Source organism: Candoia aspera, chromosome 7 (genome assembly GCF_035149785.1).
Source record: "Candoia aspera isolate rCanAsp1 chromosome 7, rCanAsp1.hap2, whole genome shotgun sequence".
NCBI classification, from domain to species: Eukaryota; Metazoa; Chordata; class Lepidosauria; order Squamata; family Boidae; genus Candoia; species Candoia aspera.
This window is the reverse complement of record NC_086159.1, coordinates 24,637,277-24,654,460: the sequence shown is the minus strand read 5'-3', so window position 1 is coordinate 24,654,460 and position 17,184 is coordinate 24,637,277. Positions and strand designations below refer to the sequence as shown.

The following is a 17,184-nucleotide window of genomic DNA, read 5'->3' as shown; positions in this document are numbered from 1 at the left end:
AAAATGGGTGGATTTCACAGTGTGATTTTAGCTGGGGGTGTGGGAGTGGTATTAAGTGCATGGATAGAAGTCTCCTGCTTCTAAATTCACCCTAACCTCTCCCAAATTCTCCTCCCCAGGCCAAAATAAGGCTCCTGCCCGTTCAGGGACATCGCAGTATCACCAGATAGCCTCTTGTGGCCACCTGGAAGGTCAAGAAGCCAAGTTGTAGTCCTCAACCCTAATCCTCTTATGTATTGCCTATCCCTGTTACATATGGCCAACTGATATCTAACTCTAGGAATGAGAATTTAATCAGGAATGTTGAAGAACTTGGGAGTTTTGCAGTGCTGTTAAGTACACAGAGCTTATGTACCAAATATGTACAAAAGAGCAGGTCATTATAACATGGGGTGACCAGACATCCTGGCTTTGCTGAAACACTCTTAGATTTGGAGAAGAAGTATCAAACGCCACTCAGTTTCCAGAAGTGTGTGCTGGCTGTCCAGCAGCAGCATGAATAGAAGGCTTACAATGAACCACAGCATGGAAAACATTTGCCATGAGTTCTGCATTTGCCACTCACTGTGCCTATATTTGAGTAGGACTACCAAGTCTGAGCTACAAAAATCCATACAACCATCAGAAGACAGCAATGAGACAATTGACATGAATATCTGAAACAGAGTACGGTGAACAATAATTATAGAAATGGCATCAGGTAATCAGGTTCTCTGAATGGACCCTGGGTTGTCTTCCATCCATTAAGTTTGGGCATATCTTCTGATGGAATGAGAGATGGGAATTGAAGAGAATATCTACTCTGTTATCTATGTCCTGATGGATGGAAGGCTGTATTGCTTGTTAGTCATCCATTAACATGGCTTGGCCTGGAAATTATTTTTCATACAACATAAGGGCACAATTTAGGGAATACAGAGTGTTTGGAATTACTGAAAGCTACTTTGTTACAGTACAGAGAGGCCCTTCTAAACATTAAGGGTTTTTTTGTTTGGATTAGAAACTTTGTTTGTATTAGAAATACCATTATTTATCTTTCTTCCTTCCTTCCAGCAGTGGAGAAGATCATGGAGGCTTATGCAGTTTTTAATTGCATTTTCTGTCTGGGTTCAAACTGCTTTAAGCCAGTTTGTTTAACATGTTACAGCACACTAAATTAAAAAGAAATCACATTATGATTTAGCATGATGGGTCAATCTAATTTCTGTGCAAGAGAAATCTTTGGATAATGGTAACTATACAACTATCAGATCTGCCCTGCAAAAATTTGGATGGCAGCAAAGAGATACACAACTTTCTGTTTGTTTTGTCTGTTTTTTAGCCTAGATCTGGTAGCCATGGCAAACCTCAAATATTGGGATTTTCCCAGAAAATATCAAAGGGATACTAACATCATTAATACCTGTTTGGAGATTTGACAGCCATTACGTACAGCATTAGACCTCGTTCCAAAAACGTAGACTCTACAGTAGAGTCTGCACATCCTCTAGAACCACTGGATATGATTCCCATAATTCCAAGTAAATATAACCTAGCTGGCTGTGGATTATGGGAGTTTTTCAAACCTAAACCTGTGGACAATTTCAAACCTAAGTAAGTGGCTTCAATTGTCTGCACTATAAACAATGTATAACTGCAAAATAAAATTTGGTACTTTTTTCACTTGCACTATGACTGGATTCATGCAGCTTAGTTTGTTTGGTTCTGGCTTAGCATGCTGCATCCAATTATTGTTGAATGTGTTGTGTGAATCCACCTAACTGCAGTTTATTGAATAAGCCATGGTCAAACTAATAGTGGCTTAGCCCCATGAGTGTGTCCAACTTATATAGGAAGAAACATTTCTGTAATTACTATTTTCATAGTCATATTATTACTGTAATATTACAGATCTTGCACAGCTAAAAATTAATCTATTACATAAAAATAGGCAACACTTTGTGGATGAGACTTCTCATTCTTTGAAGAGCCACTAAACTGCCACAAAGGTCCTGCATGTTATAGCTTAATGCTACAATCCAATGTCAACTTTCCTGAGAGTACATCCTATCTTATTCAGGAAAACTTCCTTCAGAATAACCATGTGCAGGATATAATAAAGCAGAGTTCTTCACCAAGATTTCTCTGTGTGTCATGTTCATCGTTTCAATGTTAAACGTACATCGTAACGTTTCGCATGTCATTTTGCTGATGCGTGTTTCGGTTGGGAGGGGAGGAGGATTCTCTCTCCTGGGATGTTATCTGTATTCAGCTGGATTGGAATGTGTTTGGGTTATTTCGTGTGTTCAAGGTTTTCTTCCCAGGACATCAGCAGAAATTGTTACCAGCACCTGCGGTGGGGAATTTGAAACGGTTTGGGCGAGGGGAGGGATTACGTTCGCACCGAGGGTTTTTAGTTTGTATTTGGCGTGCTTTTGCTCATTCTCAGCTTTCTCTGTATTTGCACACTATTCTTTAATAAATCAGATATCATTAAGTTCCTGCTTGTGAGTCTGGTTCTGTTAGGGTAGGCAATCATTACACTGTGTCTTCTATGTAGCCTTTTGCAATATGATATCCTCCAAATGAGCTGGGAATTCCAGCTTTAAATTTGGGAGCTGCAGTTTCAGCTCAGCACCATTTTCCTGCGTTCCTTCATTTGGATTCAAGACAATTATCAGAAGGTTCAGACCGATGGCCATGGACCAGATATGGACCAGAGCCAGAAGATCATAATAATGTCAGCAAAAATGCTATAGCATACTTTCAAAATATGCCTTGGAATTAACACACAAACTAATTATATGATTTAATAGTACTGCTTTGTTTTCCCTGGTTTTTCTTAAATTATGGGGTGAAAATGGAAGCTTTACATTAGGGAAAACAGGAATGTTCCATTTTAAAAAAATCTCACAAAAGCCAACTTTATAATCATCATGAAACTGATTTGTGTTGCAGACATGAGCAGCAATTAAATTTTCAAATATCAAAAGAGAGAGCCGAAACGGGTGTCTCATTTTCTCCTTCATATCCACACCAATGTTGGGGATGATAGGAGTTGTACTCTGGGAGGTATCAGAACAGGGGCAGGCTGCATCTTCTAAAATGGTTTCCACTGCTAGATGTATGAGTATCAGCCATAAAAACTTTGATTTCTGAAGGGCTGCTTTATTTTGATACAGATTTAATTACCATAAATTCAGCAAATATTCTGACGGTTGAAATTCAACACCTACTAAAAATGGTCATTCATTTTGTACTATCTCTATTACAGCAAAAACAAGAGCATTCTGGCACCTTAAAGACTAACGAATATATTATATGAATTCCTGGATTACAGTAGTCCCTTTTATCAGATTTACACAATCTTATGCTATTAATATATAGTTAAATGCCATGGAGTCGGGATCGACCCGACATTTATTATCGATAGATGGCCACCTCTCTTGTGAAAGTACGTCCAGACCCCGTGGTTTGGTTCTTTCTTCTTATTCAAAGCGTACAGTAGTCTCCCATTTTCCCGATTTCACTCCTGACTTTCCAAACGTCTCCGCTTTTGTTTCATTTTGATACACGTTGGCACCACAAAAACACCAACTTTTAGCTGTTTCTAACGGGAGAGACAGAGACGGAGAGAAAAGAGGAATCTTAACTCTATTTGACTCCTGCTTCAAAAGTCTAGATGACCACAAGACGGAAGCAAAGAGGCAGAGTTTCAGTTATCCCTTTGCAACCATCTAGCGGTCGTCTAAATCTTTGCAGCACTGCTCTGATACCCCTATATTGAGCTCCTTCGGCCGCCGTACGGTCTCCTCTTGGTCCGGCTAGGAATGGGGCGGAGCCATCTCGTTTTCCGTACTGTCGTGGTGGTTGTGGTCGGGCTTCGCGAGGAGGGGCCTGTGGAAACGTTCCTGCATTAGTTCGGGGGTTTTACTGTGCTTTCGCCATGAGCCGAAGCTACAACGATGAATTGCAGTATTTGGATAAACTGGATAAGAACTGCTGGCGCATCAAGAAAGGATTTGTGCCTAACATGAACGTGAGTTGGTTGGGGGCGATGGGGCGAACATTTAATTCTTTCTGTTTTCATTGCTAAACTTAATTCTGGAGCATGTTAAATAATAGCTGAAAGCTCCCCTGAGCATGTTCTGAGTGCCGTTCATTCCTTTAGGCTGAGCAACGTTGGTCATTTCGTCAGTGCGATGAAAAGAGAATGACGGGGATTCACTTGCTCCGTTCTGTTCAGTTTTTAACTGAGTTAAAATATACATAGAGCTTATGTATGTTTGAACCTACTGTAGTGCATGCTATTGCATTTTATTATTCTGTGTAATTGTAAGATGATCTTGGATGAAATGATAAAAAGTGATTTATAAATATTATAAATAATGCAGCTAGAATTATCCAGTTTTCTGGTGGGAAGAGTTGGAACTCTAAGTGTAATTAGCTAATCAGAGTTACAATTGGTAACCAGTGACACTGAGGGTTTGGCTTAGAAGTGGGTATTTTACCTGATTCAAAGTATTGAAATTTCTGGCTATTTAGGAAGCTGCCTCTGTAAAGTATTTTCAACAAATCTAATAGGATTGCAATTTCAGGCTACCTAAATCTTTATTGGGAGGCATTTTTAAAATAGGCATAATTATGTAAGAATTCTAGTTTGCAAGATACAGTTACTTACCAATGTTTGTTTGAATGGTAAATCCTACTTTTGAACATGTAGTTTTTCTCATTTTCTTCTCTCTGTCTCTAGGTGGAGGGTGTATTCTACGTGAATGATCCATTGGAAAAGTTGATGTTTGAAGAACTAAGAAATGCATGCAGAGGTGGAGGTATGTTTTTGCTTTCAGTTGTCTTGTTTGAATGTCTTTGTTTCACTTATGACTCCAGTATTCGTCTCCTTTAAATCTACATTTGTCACGTATTCAGCAAATGTAGCTAGAAATCAAATACAGCTTCTTCTGCATTTAGTCATCATGAATACATTGTAGTTAATTAAAAGCATTTAGAAGACTGATAGTAAGTCTTTAAGTAAGTAAGACTGATAGTAAGTCTTTTTTTTATCCTCAATAGGCTGCTTGACTAAACATGTTTTAAAAAGCCCTTGGTTTATGAAGAATGGTTGGTTGGGCAGGAGAAAACCATTTGCTGTTCAGTTCTGCTTGCTTAAGTGTTAGGTCACATACCCTTTAAATTCTGACTTTGAATTGATATGTTTTATGTCCAAACTACTTTATGCTTCACAATGTTTTCATTTTCTATAAGCCTAGCATATAAACCTTAAAGGAATGTGAATGTGGTTATAGCTGTAGTCCTCTACATGCTTATCTAGGAATAAGCCCTATTTAAATCCATCATTCTTACTTCTGAGGAAATGTTAAGAGAATAGCACTGTTATTTGTCCTTAAAATGTTAGTTGTGAAACACGGTTTTATAGAAAACGGGAAATAATTTAATTCCTACCTCTTTTTAAGGTGCTGGTGGCTTTCTACCAGCCATGAAACAAATTGGAAATGTAGCTGCACTGCCTGGTATTGTTCATGTAAGTGAGTCCTTCCTATTTTAAACCCAGAATAAAACCATCATAGGAAGAGTTTGTGCACTTGGATTATTCTATGTAATAAAGTGTTAGAAGAATAGTAGGATTATTTCTTCAAATAGAAATAAGAATACTTCCAATAGAAGAGAATATCTGTGGTTCAGGTTTGAACTGTGGAGTCCTTAGTGCTCTCTGAGCTTGGTTGGTTGCTTGCAGAAATGTTACTACCCAACTAGATAATGTCAGTACTCGCGCTGATGATGTTACCTAGTTGTGTAATGAAACGTCTGCAAGCAAACAACCAAGATTGGAGAGCACCAAGGACTCCACAATAAGAATACATCGGATTGCCCTATCCTAACAATTTCTTGATATGTAAATTCAAATCTTCAAGGGTGTGATGGCAATAGAGGGCTTACATTTACCATTAATTTGTGAAATGAAGTGAGCTCTTTATTTGCAGTTTGTCTTTTTGAGTATGAAACACCTCTTGATATATGTGTGTGTGTGTGTTGAAGTCTTGCTTTTGGATGCTTTGCAATAGGATTATGACTAGGCAAGGGCAACTTCATAGCATTGGAATATCATTCATACTTATTCTGATATTGATTGCCTTTCTTTTTCTACTAAAATTGTATTTCAGCGATCTATTGGACTTCCTGATGTTCATTCAGGGTATGGCTTTGCTATTGGCAATATGGCAGCCTTTGATATGAATGACCCAGAAGCAGTAGTTTCACCAGGTATGGAAGTGTGTTATAATGTGTTATCTGTGCAGAAAGAGAACTCTTAGGTATCTCCAGATATGTGTTTGATGTGTCAGGCTACCATTCAAAGGCCAACTGTACAGAGATACTGTTAACCATTCAATGTAAATAACAGTTGGCTGGTGATATATTTTGTACTATGTTACATTTTCATCTGTTGGACAGTTTTGAGTCTTAAGGCCAGAAAGACTTAATTATCCAAACAATTTACAGTACAGATGCCATATTTTTATTCTGGGCTGATTTGAAGAAACAGGAGGAAATCTTTCCAGAATACATATGCTGGCCAGAGCAAAATGTTCTTATTGCCTTTTTGAAGCCAACATCTAAAATATTTTGGACAGTATTGTAGTAAAGTCAGTAGGTAAAAATCACATGTTCCCGAAGGAAAAGAAGTCTAAAATATTTATGATTTAATAGGCTTGTCTTAAAGTAACAAGTGCTTATTATTCAAAATTCCATAACTTTAAGCTGAAATAACTTTCATGAAATGTGATTATGGAGGATAAATACGTGAAAGATCTGTGATCAAATGCAACATTTCAGTAAGTTTTATCCTCAAACTAGTGCAGAATAGTTCTGTTCCTTCCATCTAATACAAAGATAATATTTTTCTGTCAGAATCAGGGAACTATATAAAGTTCACTGAACCTAATTTAAAATAGCTGCTACCAAAATGCAGTGGATTGCAATGATGAGTTCTGAGTTTTCTGAGTTCCTATTTTGATAATAATTGAGTATTCGGAGTTTAAAACATCAGCAATTACACAAAATGACTTGTTGAGCTAAGTTTTAAAAGGTATATTCTGGTTACTCACATAGGAGGTGTAGGGTTTGATATTAACTGTGGTGTTCGATTACTGCGGACCAACCTTGATGAGTGTGATGTCCAGCCGGTGAAGGAGCAGCTTGCACAGTCCATGTTTGACCACATTCCTGTAGGGGTGGGATCCAAGGGTGTCATCCCCATGAATGCCAAGTAAGAGCAAGCTCTTTATTTTCTCAAATATCTACATTATTGCTTAATTTTTGAAGGGGATGCTAGCAGAAGGAAAATGAAATTTAACTATCAGATGCATTGCAAATCCTATTTTTTGTCTGTTGAGCAGCAGACAAGTAGAAATGTCAGAACGTTTTCCAGTTATTGATACATAGCTGTTTGAAAGCTTTGCTCAGGTTGGACTTTGATTTCCAGAATTCCAAGAAATAGCCATTTTGACTGGGAATTGCAGGAGTTTATGTCTATGCATCAGGAGGGCACCTAGATAGGTGAAGACTATCTTAGTGTAAACTCACTTTGTGATTTCATTGATAATAGTTGCAAATAGGCTCCATGTTTCAACCAGCCATGATTGTTGGTTAGGATGCTGATGCTTGTACTTTTTTAAGAACCAGATGTCCTCACGTATTTTGGTGTATCAAGAAAAGTTGGGGGATTATAAGTGAGGGCCACAATATATTATTCTATCTTCTTAATTGTCAAGAGTGACTCCTTAGTGGCTCACATATGCAATGCTCAGCTGGTTCAGGGGAACCTGCAAGGGGAGGGGTTAAAATCAGCAAGACAGTGACGTCTGGGCACTCCACCCCAGGCATCACTGAGCTAACTCTCATAGGAAGACATCAGGGGAATTTTTTTTTAAAGGTATAGGTGGAGACTGGGACCAATTAGAATAGCCCAGTCTGATGCCACCAAAACGTGCCATCATGTTTAAATTGAGATATCCCTGTTCTTCTTCCTGAAATGTGATTATCTTCTCTAGAGCCAGCCCTGTGCTTGCCGAATCTTTAAACACTTGCTATGTTGCAATTCTTTTGCAAGAACTGGAAGGCTAGGAGAGAGGAAAGTTTCCAGCCTTGCCTCTTTTCTCACCTACCTTTTTCTTTACAAAGGAAAATGAACCTCATTTATTTGGAAGAGTATTTTACATAGTTGTCTATGTTCTAACTGTGAGGGTTTGCTAATGATTGCCTTATTTGATTGATTGATTGATTGATTTACATGGCACCCAATCCATCATATCAGTGCATCAAACTATACAATCCTCAGGCTCTAACTTTACCCTGTCCGAGCTCCTGGAGGAAAAGCCAGCCCTTTACAGCTTTCTGGAAGGCTAAAAGGGAGGGGACCTGCCAGATCCCAAAGGGAAGGTTGTTCCACAGGTCAGGGGCTGCTATGGAAAAGGCACACTTCCTAGGTCCCACTAGGTGACAATACTTAATCAGTGGGACCTGGGGCATGCCCACTCTATCTATTTACACTCTGAGTGATGTGATGATTGTGAACTAAGATGCAGGAATGAGTCTGTGCTAACTTTCATCCTGTACTTGTCTGTGGTCCCCTAACTGGAACATCTTTCATATCCAGGGACTTGGAGGAAGCTTTAGAGATGGGGGTAGACTGGTCCCTGCGAGAGGGCTATGCCTGGGCTGAGGATAAAGAGCATTGTGAAGAATATGGGAGGATGCTGCAAGCTGATCCAAATAAGGTGTCGGCAAGAGCTAAGAAAAGGGGTTTACCTCAGGTAATTGGACTGTGGATATAATTTTGGGTGAACATTTAATGCTGACTTCTCAAGTTGATTTTAATAGCGTGGAAGCATACCAGAAAAATGACCAGAGATTTGATTACCTGAAGTCCTGGTTCAGAAGGTTAAGTTGTCTCAGAATTATCCACCCGCCTCTGGTTTTCCGGTATCATATTCTGGGTGAGTGGCTTGAAGTCACTTAGTAAGTTTCCTTGGCTGAGAGTAGACTTGCACTTGGCTCTCTCCGACCCTAGTCCAGCACCCTGTAATACAGCACCACACTGGCTCTTTCATTGATTAAGGAGGGCTTCATCCTGTTGTACTGAAATTTCACCCTTTGATTGACTAGCCTTAAATACTGTTTTTTGTATGTTTGGATTGGTGATTATATCTGATCTAATGTTTTGATTTTACTGTATTCCTCTTTGGAAAACATACATCTTAAAAGGAGATTAACAGTTCAGGAAATAAAGAAAATCTTTTCCCTTAACATCTGGAATGTGGAAGTAATCTCCTTAATGCTCAGTGTTTGAGTTTTCCACAGTTTTCTGGTTAATTACAATTGAAGTGCAATGAGGTACTTGTACAGTTCAATATAGCCAGTGCTCAGATAAATTTAGGATTCTTGTTGAATCCTTTGCCCTGAGCAAATCGTTTTTCTCCAGCAATATGCAACGTGGTAGAAAAGGCTATCAAACTTTGTCTCGGCTTCTCTAATGAGAACCACAAATCTTCCATTTTTCTTCTCAGGAAAAGCTAAGTTTTTCTATTCTGTTTAACAGCTGGGGACTTTGGGAGCAGGAAACCACTATGCTGAGATACAGGTTGTAGATGACATTTATAATGAATATGCTGCCCGAAAGATGGGTATAGACCATAAGGGACAAGTGTGTGTGATGATCCACAGTGGAAGCAGAGGCCTTGGCCACCAAGTAGCTACAGGTATGTAACTAATGGCTTTTTTTGTTCTGGAAATAAAACGTGACAATCCAGTGTAACACGAGAGCTAGTTTCTACTGCACGAAGGTGGTATGTGGAAAAAAAGTAGCATCCTTATGCAATTAATTTACATGTATAGAATCTAAAAATATCTTTTAAGTTCTAGGCCTGCTGGTCCAGGTCACTGTTTCTGAACTTATTTGGCCATATTTTCACAGATGCCTTGGTAGCTATGGAAAAAGCAATGAAACGGGACAAGATCATAGTGAATGACCGCCAATTGGCATGTGCCACGATAGCTTCCCAGGAGGGCCAAGATTATTTGAAAGGGATGGCAGCAGCTGGAAACTATGCATGGGTCAATCGTTCCTCCATGACTTTTCTTACTAGACAGGTAAGAGGGGACAGCAGTGGCTCATGAATTCTGCCTCTTTAAGAGGAGACCTAGTCAGATGTAAATGTGGCTAGGATGGGGATATTGTGCCCTGGCTAAGATATTCTTCCCAACCTAGTAATCTCCAGATGTGTTGGGATGGTGAATGGCATGGACTTCAGTCCCAGAATAACTGGAAGGCATGGATTGGTGAATTTTGAATGGTATATCTGTCTTGATACGGTAGTCCTCACTTACTTACTGCCTCGTTTAGCAACCATTCAAAATTACAGTGGTGTAAAAAATCAGCTTTGTAGCCAATCCTCACATTTATGACTCACAGCATCCCACGGTCACGTGATCCCCATTCAGGTGCTTTGCAACTGGCATGTTTACGACTGTCGCAGCATCCTGCAGTCATGTAATCACCATTCACATGCTTCTCCATCAGCTTGCAACAAGCAGAGATAATAGAGAAGGCGGAAGTTAAATTGTAAGTCATGGTCACATGATTTTTCACTTAGCAACTGCGTTGCTTAGTGATCAAGTTGCCAGTCCCAATTGTGGTTGCTACCTGTATACATGGGCTTCCAGGTTGGATCTACTCATGGTATGAATACATTGGGCTTCCTGTTTCTAAACATTATGTGTCAGCTGAGCATTTACTTAATTATAGCCCACTCCTCTAAAACTGACTTGCCCTAAATTTGTGTCATTCTGTCTCGATCTTTAGGGTTTCTCTTTATTTTGTTAAGAGTATAGGTGTAGATCATGCCTATTGTGTGCGTGGATGGAGTAGTGCTCCGAATGTTTGCTCACAGTACATATGAATAGCTAAGGGACAGGGTGGCGCTGCAGGTTAAACCGCTGAGCTGCTGAGCTTGCCAATCAGAAGGTTGGCGGTTCAAATCCGCGTGACGGGGTGAGCTCCAGTTGCTAGTCCCAGCTCCTGCCAACCTAGCAGTTTGAAAACATGCAAACGTGAGTAGATAATAGGCACCGCTTCGGCAGGCAGGTAACGGCGTTCCATGTAGTCATGCTGGCCACATGACCATGGAAGTGTCTACGGACAAACGCCGGCTCTTCGGCTTTGAAACGGAGATGAGCACCACCCCCTAGAGTCGGACACGACTGGACTTAATGTCAAGGGAAACCTTTACCTTACCTATAGGTGTAGATCATGCCTACTGTGTGTGTGGATGGAGCAGTGCTCCGAATGTTTGCTCACAGTATGTATGAATAGCTTTGCCATAAACAGTGGCCATATTCTGCCTTGAAAAAAGCAGGCTTGGCCTGCTTTTCAGACTGAAGGATTTTGCAATCTAGAGCAGCAAGGCAGCATTCAGAAAAGTTATTGTTAAAATGGTTACTCTGAACTAGATGCACATTCCAGCCATTGTCTGAAGTGTATAATTTACCAATATAACTATGAATGTCTTTCCGCCATCACTACCAGCCAATTTAGAAAATATCTCTCAAGTACAGTTAAGTAATATTTGTCATTGAAACCCGTTCCTAGAATGCAAGAAGCCTGAGATTAACTGATAGTTGGAAAAAGAATTGCAGAAAACTATATAACTAAAATGCCAGTTTCCATAAACAATTTCTGTTCTAGTCCCCCTTCCCATATATACCAGTCCCCAAAAACATATTCACAGGACTACCTTGTATACCTGTATTGTTTTCTAGGCATTTGCTAAAGTCTTCAACACCACCCCTGATGATCTGGACATGCATGTAATCTACGATGTGTCTCACAACATTGCAAAAGTAGAGCAGCACGTGGTAGATGGAAAAGAACGGACCCTGTTGGTGCATAGGAAAGGATCGACTAGAGCATTCCCTCCTCACCACCCTCTTATAGCTGTCGATTACCAAGTATGAGCTTCTTAGATTTCTCTCTTGTTAGCATTCGAGAGCCAGTTAGGTCTTGTGGTTAAGGCTCCAGGCCAGAAACCAGGAGACTGAGAGTTCTAGTCCTGCCTTAGGCATAGAAGCCAGCTGGGTGACCTTGGGCCAGTCACACACACTCAGCCCAACTCACCTCACAGGGTTGCTGTCGTGGGGAAAATAGGAGAAGGAAGGAGTATTAGGTATGTTTGCCATCTTGAGTTATTTATAAAAAAAAAATAAAGGTGGGATAAAAATAAAATAAAATAAATAAATATAAATTCATGAGCATTCATTTCCCTTTGCATCCATGGTGGACTTTTTCACTTAATTGGCTGCATAGCCCATTCTAATTTCTTCACAGAGTTATTGCATCCTCTTTTGCATATTAGTTTAGACCAGGGTTTCTCAACCATGGGAACTTCAACTCCCAGAATTCTGGGAGTTGAAGTCCACACATCTTAAAGTTGCCACGGTTGAGAAACCCTGCTTTAGACAGTGCAAATTAGCTGATTCTGATAAAAATGTAAACAACCATATTTTAATGAGGTTTATTTTTAATGGTTGATAATAAATACTTCACACCCATTCCAGCGTAACTCTAATATTGATTGTATATGTGTGTATCCAGCTGACCGGCCAGCCAGTGTTGATTGGTGGAACGATGGGAACTTGCAGTTACGTCCTCACTGGTACCGAACAAGGCATGACTGAAACCTTTGGAACCACCTGCCATGGAGCGGTGAGTAGGAAAGCCACTTGCTTTATTGTAAATCAAGGGCTCTTTGCTTCATGCTTCTGTGCATCTGGGTAATATGCTAGCCAGAATACTTAAGTTTCAGTTATTCTGACAAGAGGAATGGGGTCACAAATCCATGATTGCTGTGGGATCAGATGAGGATGTGGAGAGAGATAGTAACTTAGAAATGTAGACGAAGTAGTATAGAGTGTCCGGGAAGTTTTAGATGGTGTGTATGTATTTAATTTATTCAATCTCAACTCCAAGCTGACTCTGGATGATGGACACTAAAACCAAACAGAATAAAAATACAATATTAAGAAAGAAAGAAAGAAACAACTGATGGCAGATCCGTCTAACCACGTCCACACACAATCTGGCGAGGGCCCCTGCCAGCCTAACCCAAGGCCTGGAAGAACAGCCAGGTTTTCAGGTTTTCCAGAATACTATCAGGGTGGGAGCCACAAAAATAGCAGGAGAGACTCATTCCAGTGGGCAGGCGCAACAACAGAGAAGGCATGCTTCCTGGATCTCGATAGATGACTTTGTTTAATTGAAAGGACCCAGAGCATGCTAATCCTGTCAGATCAAGCTGGCCAGGCTGATACCATGGGAAATAGGTGGTCCCTCAAGTAACCAGGCCCTATGCCTCATAAGTCATAACCAGCACCTTCAATTGCACCCAGAAGCATACTGGCAACAACTGCAGCTCACAAAGCAGAGGTATCATTGCCCGCACTGCTGCATTCTAGACCAGTTAAATTCCAAGTGGTCTTCAAGGGCAGTCCCATGTACAGCACATTGCAGTAGTTGAGCCATGAGGTGACTAGGGCATGAATGGCTGTCTGAAGGGCCTCCCAATCTAGGAAAGGGGCAACTGACACACCAGATGAAGCTGTGCAAAGGCCTTCCTAGCCACAGCTGCCATCTGCTTGTCAAGCAGGAGCTCTAAGTACAGGAAGACCCCCAGATTGCACACCACTCTTGCATGGGGAAGTGCAATCCTATCTAAGGTTAAAGATGGACTTTCCTCAGATCTAGGTGGCCTTAATATCCACAGCCATTCATTCTTGGTAGGATTTGCTTCCTCCCCATCCAGATCTGCAGAGCCTTCAAGCACCAGAACAGAAACTTGAAAGGTTCACTTGGCTGGCCTGGGGTAGAAAGATATAATTAGGTATCATCAGCATACTGATGATATCAAACTCCATACCAGCAGTTGACCTCACCCAGCAGTGTCATGTAGATGTGAAATAAAAGAGAAATAGGGTTGAGCCCTGAGGCACCACACAAGGCAGGGCCTCCTCTCTCCCCAACCAACACCAGTTGAAACTGGCTCCAGGGGAAGAAAGAGAACCACCATAAAACAGTGCCTGCTATCCCAACCCCTGGAGCCAGCCCAGAAGGATACCATGATCATCAGTATCAAAAGTCACAGAGCACTCGAGCAGAAAGATGGATGCATCACCTCCATCCGGGCTCTGTCACAAGTTATCTACAAGCATGACCAAAGCTGCCTCCATGCTAAATCCCAGCCTAAACCTGACTGAAACAGGTCTAGATAATCTACTTCCTTTAGGGTTTTTATCAACTGCAGACCAACCATCTTCTCAACAACCTTCCCTTAAAATGGAAGGTTGGAAATAAGACAATAGTTGTTTAAGGTTAAGTGGGTGCAGGAATGGCCTCTTAGAAGCGGATGCACCACTACATCCTTCAAACCAAAGGTTCCATTCCGTCCCTCAAAGAAGCCACCACCACAACATTGACTCAATTACAAGTCAACTTCCTGGCTGTTTTAGCTAACCATGGGGGACCTGGGTCCAACAAACAGGTAGCTGAACTAACTGCATTGAGAACCCTGTTCACTTCTTCAAGAGTTACTCACTCAAACTCATAACACCACAGTCTGAGCCCTAGGCACCTTGGTTAGACCTGCCCAGTCAAGAGTCCAAGGTGGAGCAGATCTGAGCAACTTTATCCTTGTGTGCGTGCATGTGTGTGATAGGAAAGTTTAAGAAATTTAGGAATCTTAAGAGTCAATTCTGTTTATTCTAATATATGGCTGAGGCCATGTGTAACTGCTTTCTTCATGCATGTTGTCAATGTTTGCTTCAATTGAAGACTCATACTTACAGAAATAAGTTATCCTACAGGGCCGTGCATTGTCCCGTGCCAAATCTCGTCGTAACTTGGATTTCCAGGATGTGTTGGACAAGTTGGCAGATATGGGGATTGCAATCCGTGTTGCTTCTCCTAAACTAGTCATGGAAGAAGTGAGTTCCTTCATCTTCCTTTTGGGTGATTTTATTTCTGGGGTGGATTTCTTTTCCCAATGAAGTATTAACATCCATTATCAACAGAAGAAAAAATACAGTTTATCAAAATCTGCCAAATTAAAAGCCCTAATTTCTGTCTGGAAAGAGCTCCCTTTTTCCTTTCCGATTTGGGGATAAATTGTTTCTCTTAACATCTCAAAGCAAGTCATTCACTTTTTTACATCTCCTTTCTTCTAGGCACCCGAATCTTATAAGAATGTGACAGATGTGGTTAATACCTGCCATGCAGCTGGCATCAGCAAGAAAGCAATTAAACTGAGGCCCATTGCAGTAATCAAAGGGTAAAGATGCATTCACAGAATCTGACAGAACCTCTTCTTACTCAGACTACTTGATAATTATTTTTCCATCCAGGTGGAAACTCTGATTGACAGACTGCTTGTTAGAATTCTTGGACATAAAAAATATGGTACAAGAAAGGATAAACCAAGATACTTTGCTCTTTTGATCTGATGGCAAATGGTCTGAAGCTGACTGAGTTTCTTTGAGAAAAAATGTGAAACAGTCTTTCAGAAGATTATTTGATCCTAATAAATTATCTGTTCTGTCTATAATGAGATTCTGGCCAGCGTTAATTTGACAGCCACCTTTCTCAAGAAGGCTCTTTGTGATGTAACCAAGTCAGCTCTTTTGTCTTGTTTCTCTGTAATAAGGACCTAGACTTCTGTGTAATGTATACCATGCCATGAATTCAGTTGTTAGCACAGCAAACAGATTTTTGTTTTGACCAGTAAGATATAATAAAGACTGACTAAGCTGTTCTTGTAGAATGTAGCAACATTTACAAGTATACCTGCTGCAGAAGTCCATGATCCTTTACGTTTTTCCAGCATTCCAGCCTTCTTATAGTAAAATGGGATGCCTTTGAGTAAGCAAGGATAAGTTTGCATCCCCATTCAATTACTGGGGATATACTAGGAGCAGAAGATGCTGTACACATCTCATGCCAGTAGTGTCCCTGATCTGAAGCTTCGCTTGTGTGTTTTACTAGAGGAACAATAGTACTGTCTTGAAAAGAAACCAGCTTTCCATTGAAGACGTCACTATTACAGCTTTCAGTTATGCTTTAAACAGTTCATGTCTAGTACAGATAGCATAGCTACATTGATAACATCCTCCAAACAATTGTTAAAAATACAAGAACTCAGTCTTCTATTGCATCTTCTTACTTGCCCTGTCTAGATAGACAATGTAGAGAGAGCAGTTTCTGAGTTTGCCTCTTAAAATGACAAACTGGAAAACATATTATTGATCTTGCTGTTTTTTATCTTACTTCTATCAGGTAAGCTTATTAGAAATTATATGTTTAGAATTATAACTAAACGGCTGCAGATAAGCTACTGTTATTTGCAGATGTGATGCACAGGGAGTCTAGCGGGCATATTGTATGAGTCACACTGGGGTTTATTGAAAAAGGTGAGTTTTGACATCAGCTGGGTCAGCATAGGTTTTGCTCGAATGCTACTCATTTCTGTTCTTTTCATTGATTGTCAGTACCTGTAAACTTTGGGATTCTGAGAAGAGTGTACCATGTTCCCATGTAGTGAAAATCATTTCTATAAAAGGCAGCAAGTATAATCTGACACTGGCAAAGCCACTTACTTATTTACGTTTCATTGACATTCTTTTTTCAATTGAAAGTGTTTTTCTGGAAACAGGTCTTGAAACTTTCTAAATATTTAAAGCTGTAGGGAAGTAACTGCAAAATTTCTTAAGTTACCTTTCATTTAAAGGCAACAGTCTGCATTTATATGTCATTTAGGAGTAAAACAGGTGTTCTGAAATACTGTGGTGATACGTTATTGCTGCTACTCTACAGTATAAATAGTCTTACAGTATAAATAATTTAATCCTATGTTCAGTTTGTTGGGACTAAGTTGTGTTGACTTCATAGAACTCGAGTTCTTCTGTTTCAATATAAAATGTGTATATTGTATATCAAAGTACCATCAGTAGAGGGCAGCTTAATAAAAGTAGACTGAAAGAAATGCCAGTGCTAGAGAAAAGTTTGAAAGAAACCCTGGATAAAGAATGCAGCCTGGCCTTTCCTTTTGAGAAAGATTGATAAACTGATACTCGCTGATGTCAGTC

General features: G+C 40.2%; 1 protein-coding gene across 1 annotated transcript; it reads left to right on the top strand.

The window, feature by feature from the left end:
- Positions 1 to 3,836: 3,836 nt before the first annotated feature.
- RTCB (RNA 2',3'-cyclic phosphate and 5'-OH ligase) lies at positions 3,837 to 15,769 on the top strand. Its single transcript, XM_063307948.1, has 12 exons — positions 3,837 to 4,018; positions 4,733 to 4,811; positions 5,454 to 5,521; positions 6,162 to 6,261; positions 7,108 to 7,264; positions 8,654 to 8,810; positions 9,596 to 9,755; positions 9,971 to 10,146; positions 11,815 to 12,003; positions 12,647 to 12,757; positions 14,911 to 15,030; positions 15,271 to 15,769. Exons 1-12 carry the CDS (start codon positions 3,926 to 3,928, stop codon positions 15,376 to 15,378), a joined length of 1,518 nt encoding a protein of 505 aa, XP_063164018.1. The 5' UTR covers positions 3,837 to 3,925; the 3' UTR covers positions 15,379 to 15,769.
- Positions 15,770 to 17,184: the final 1,415 nt, after the last annotated feature.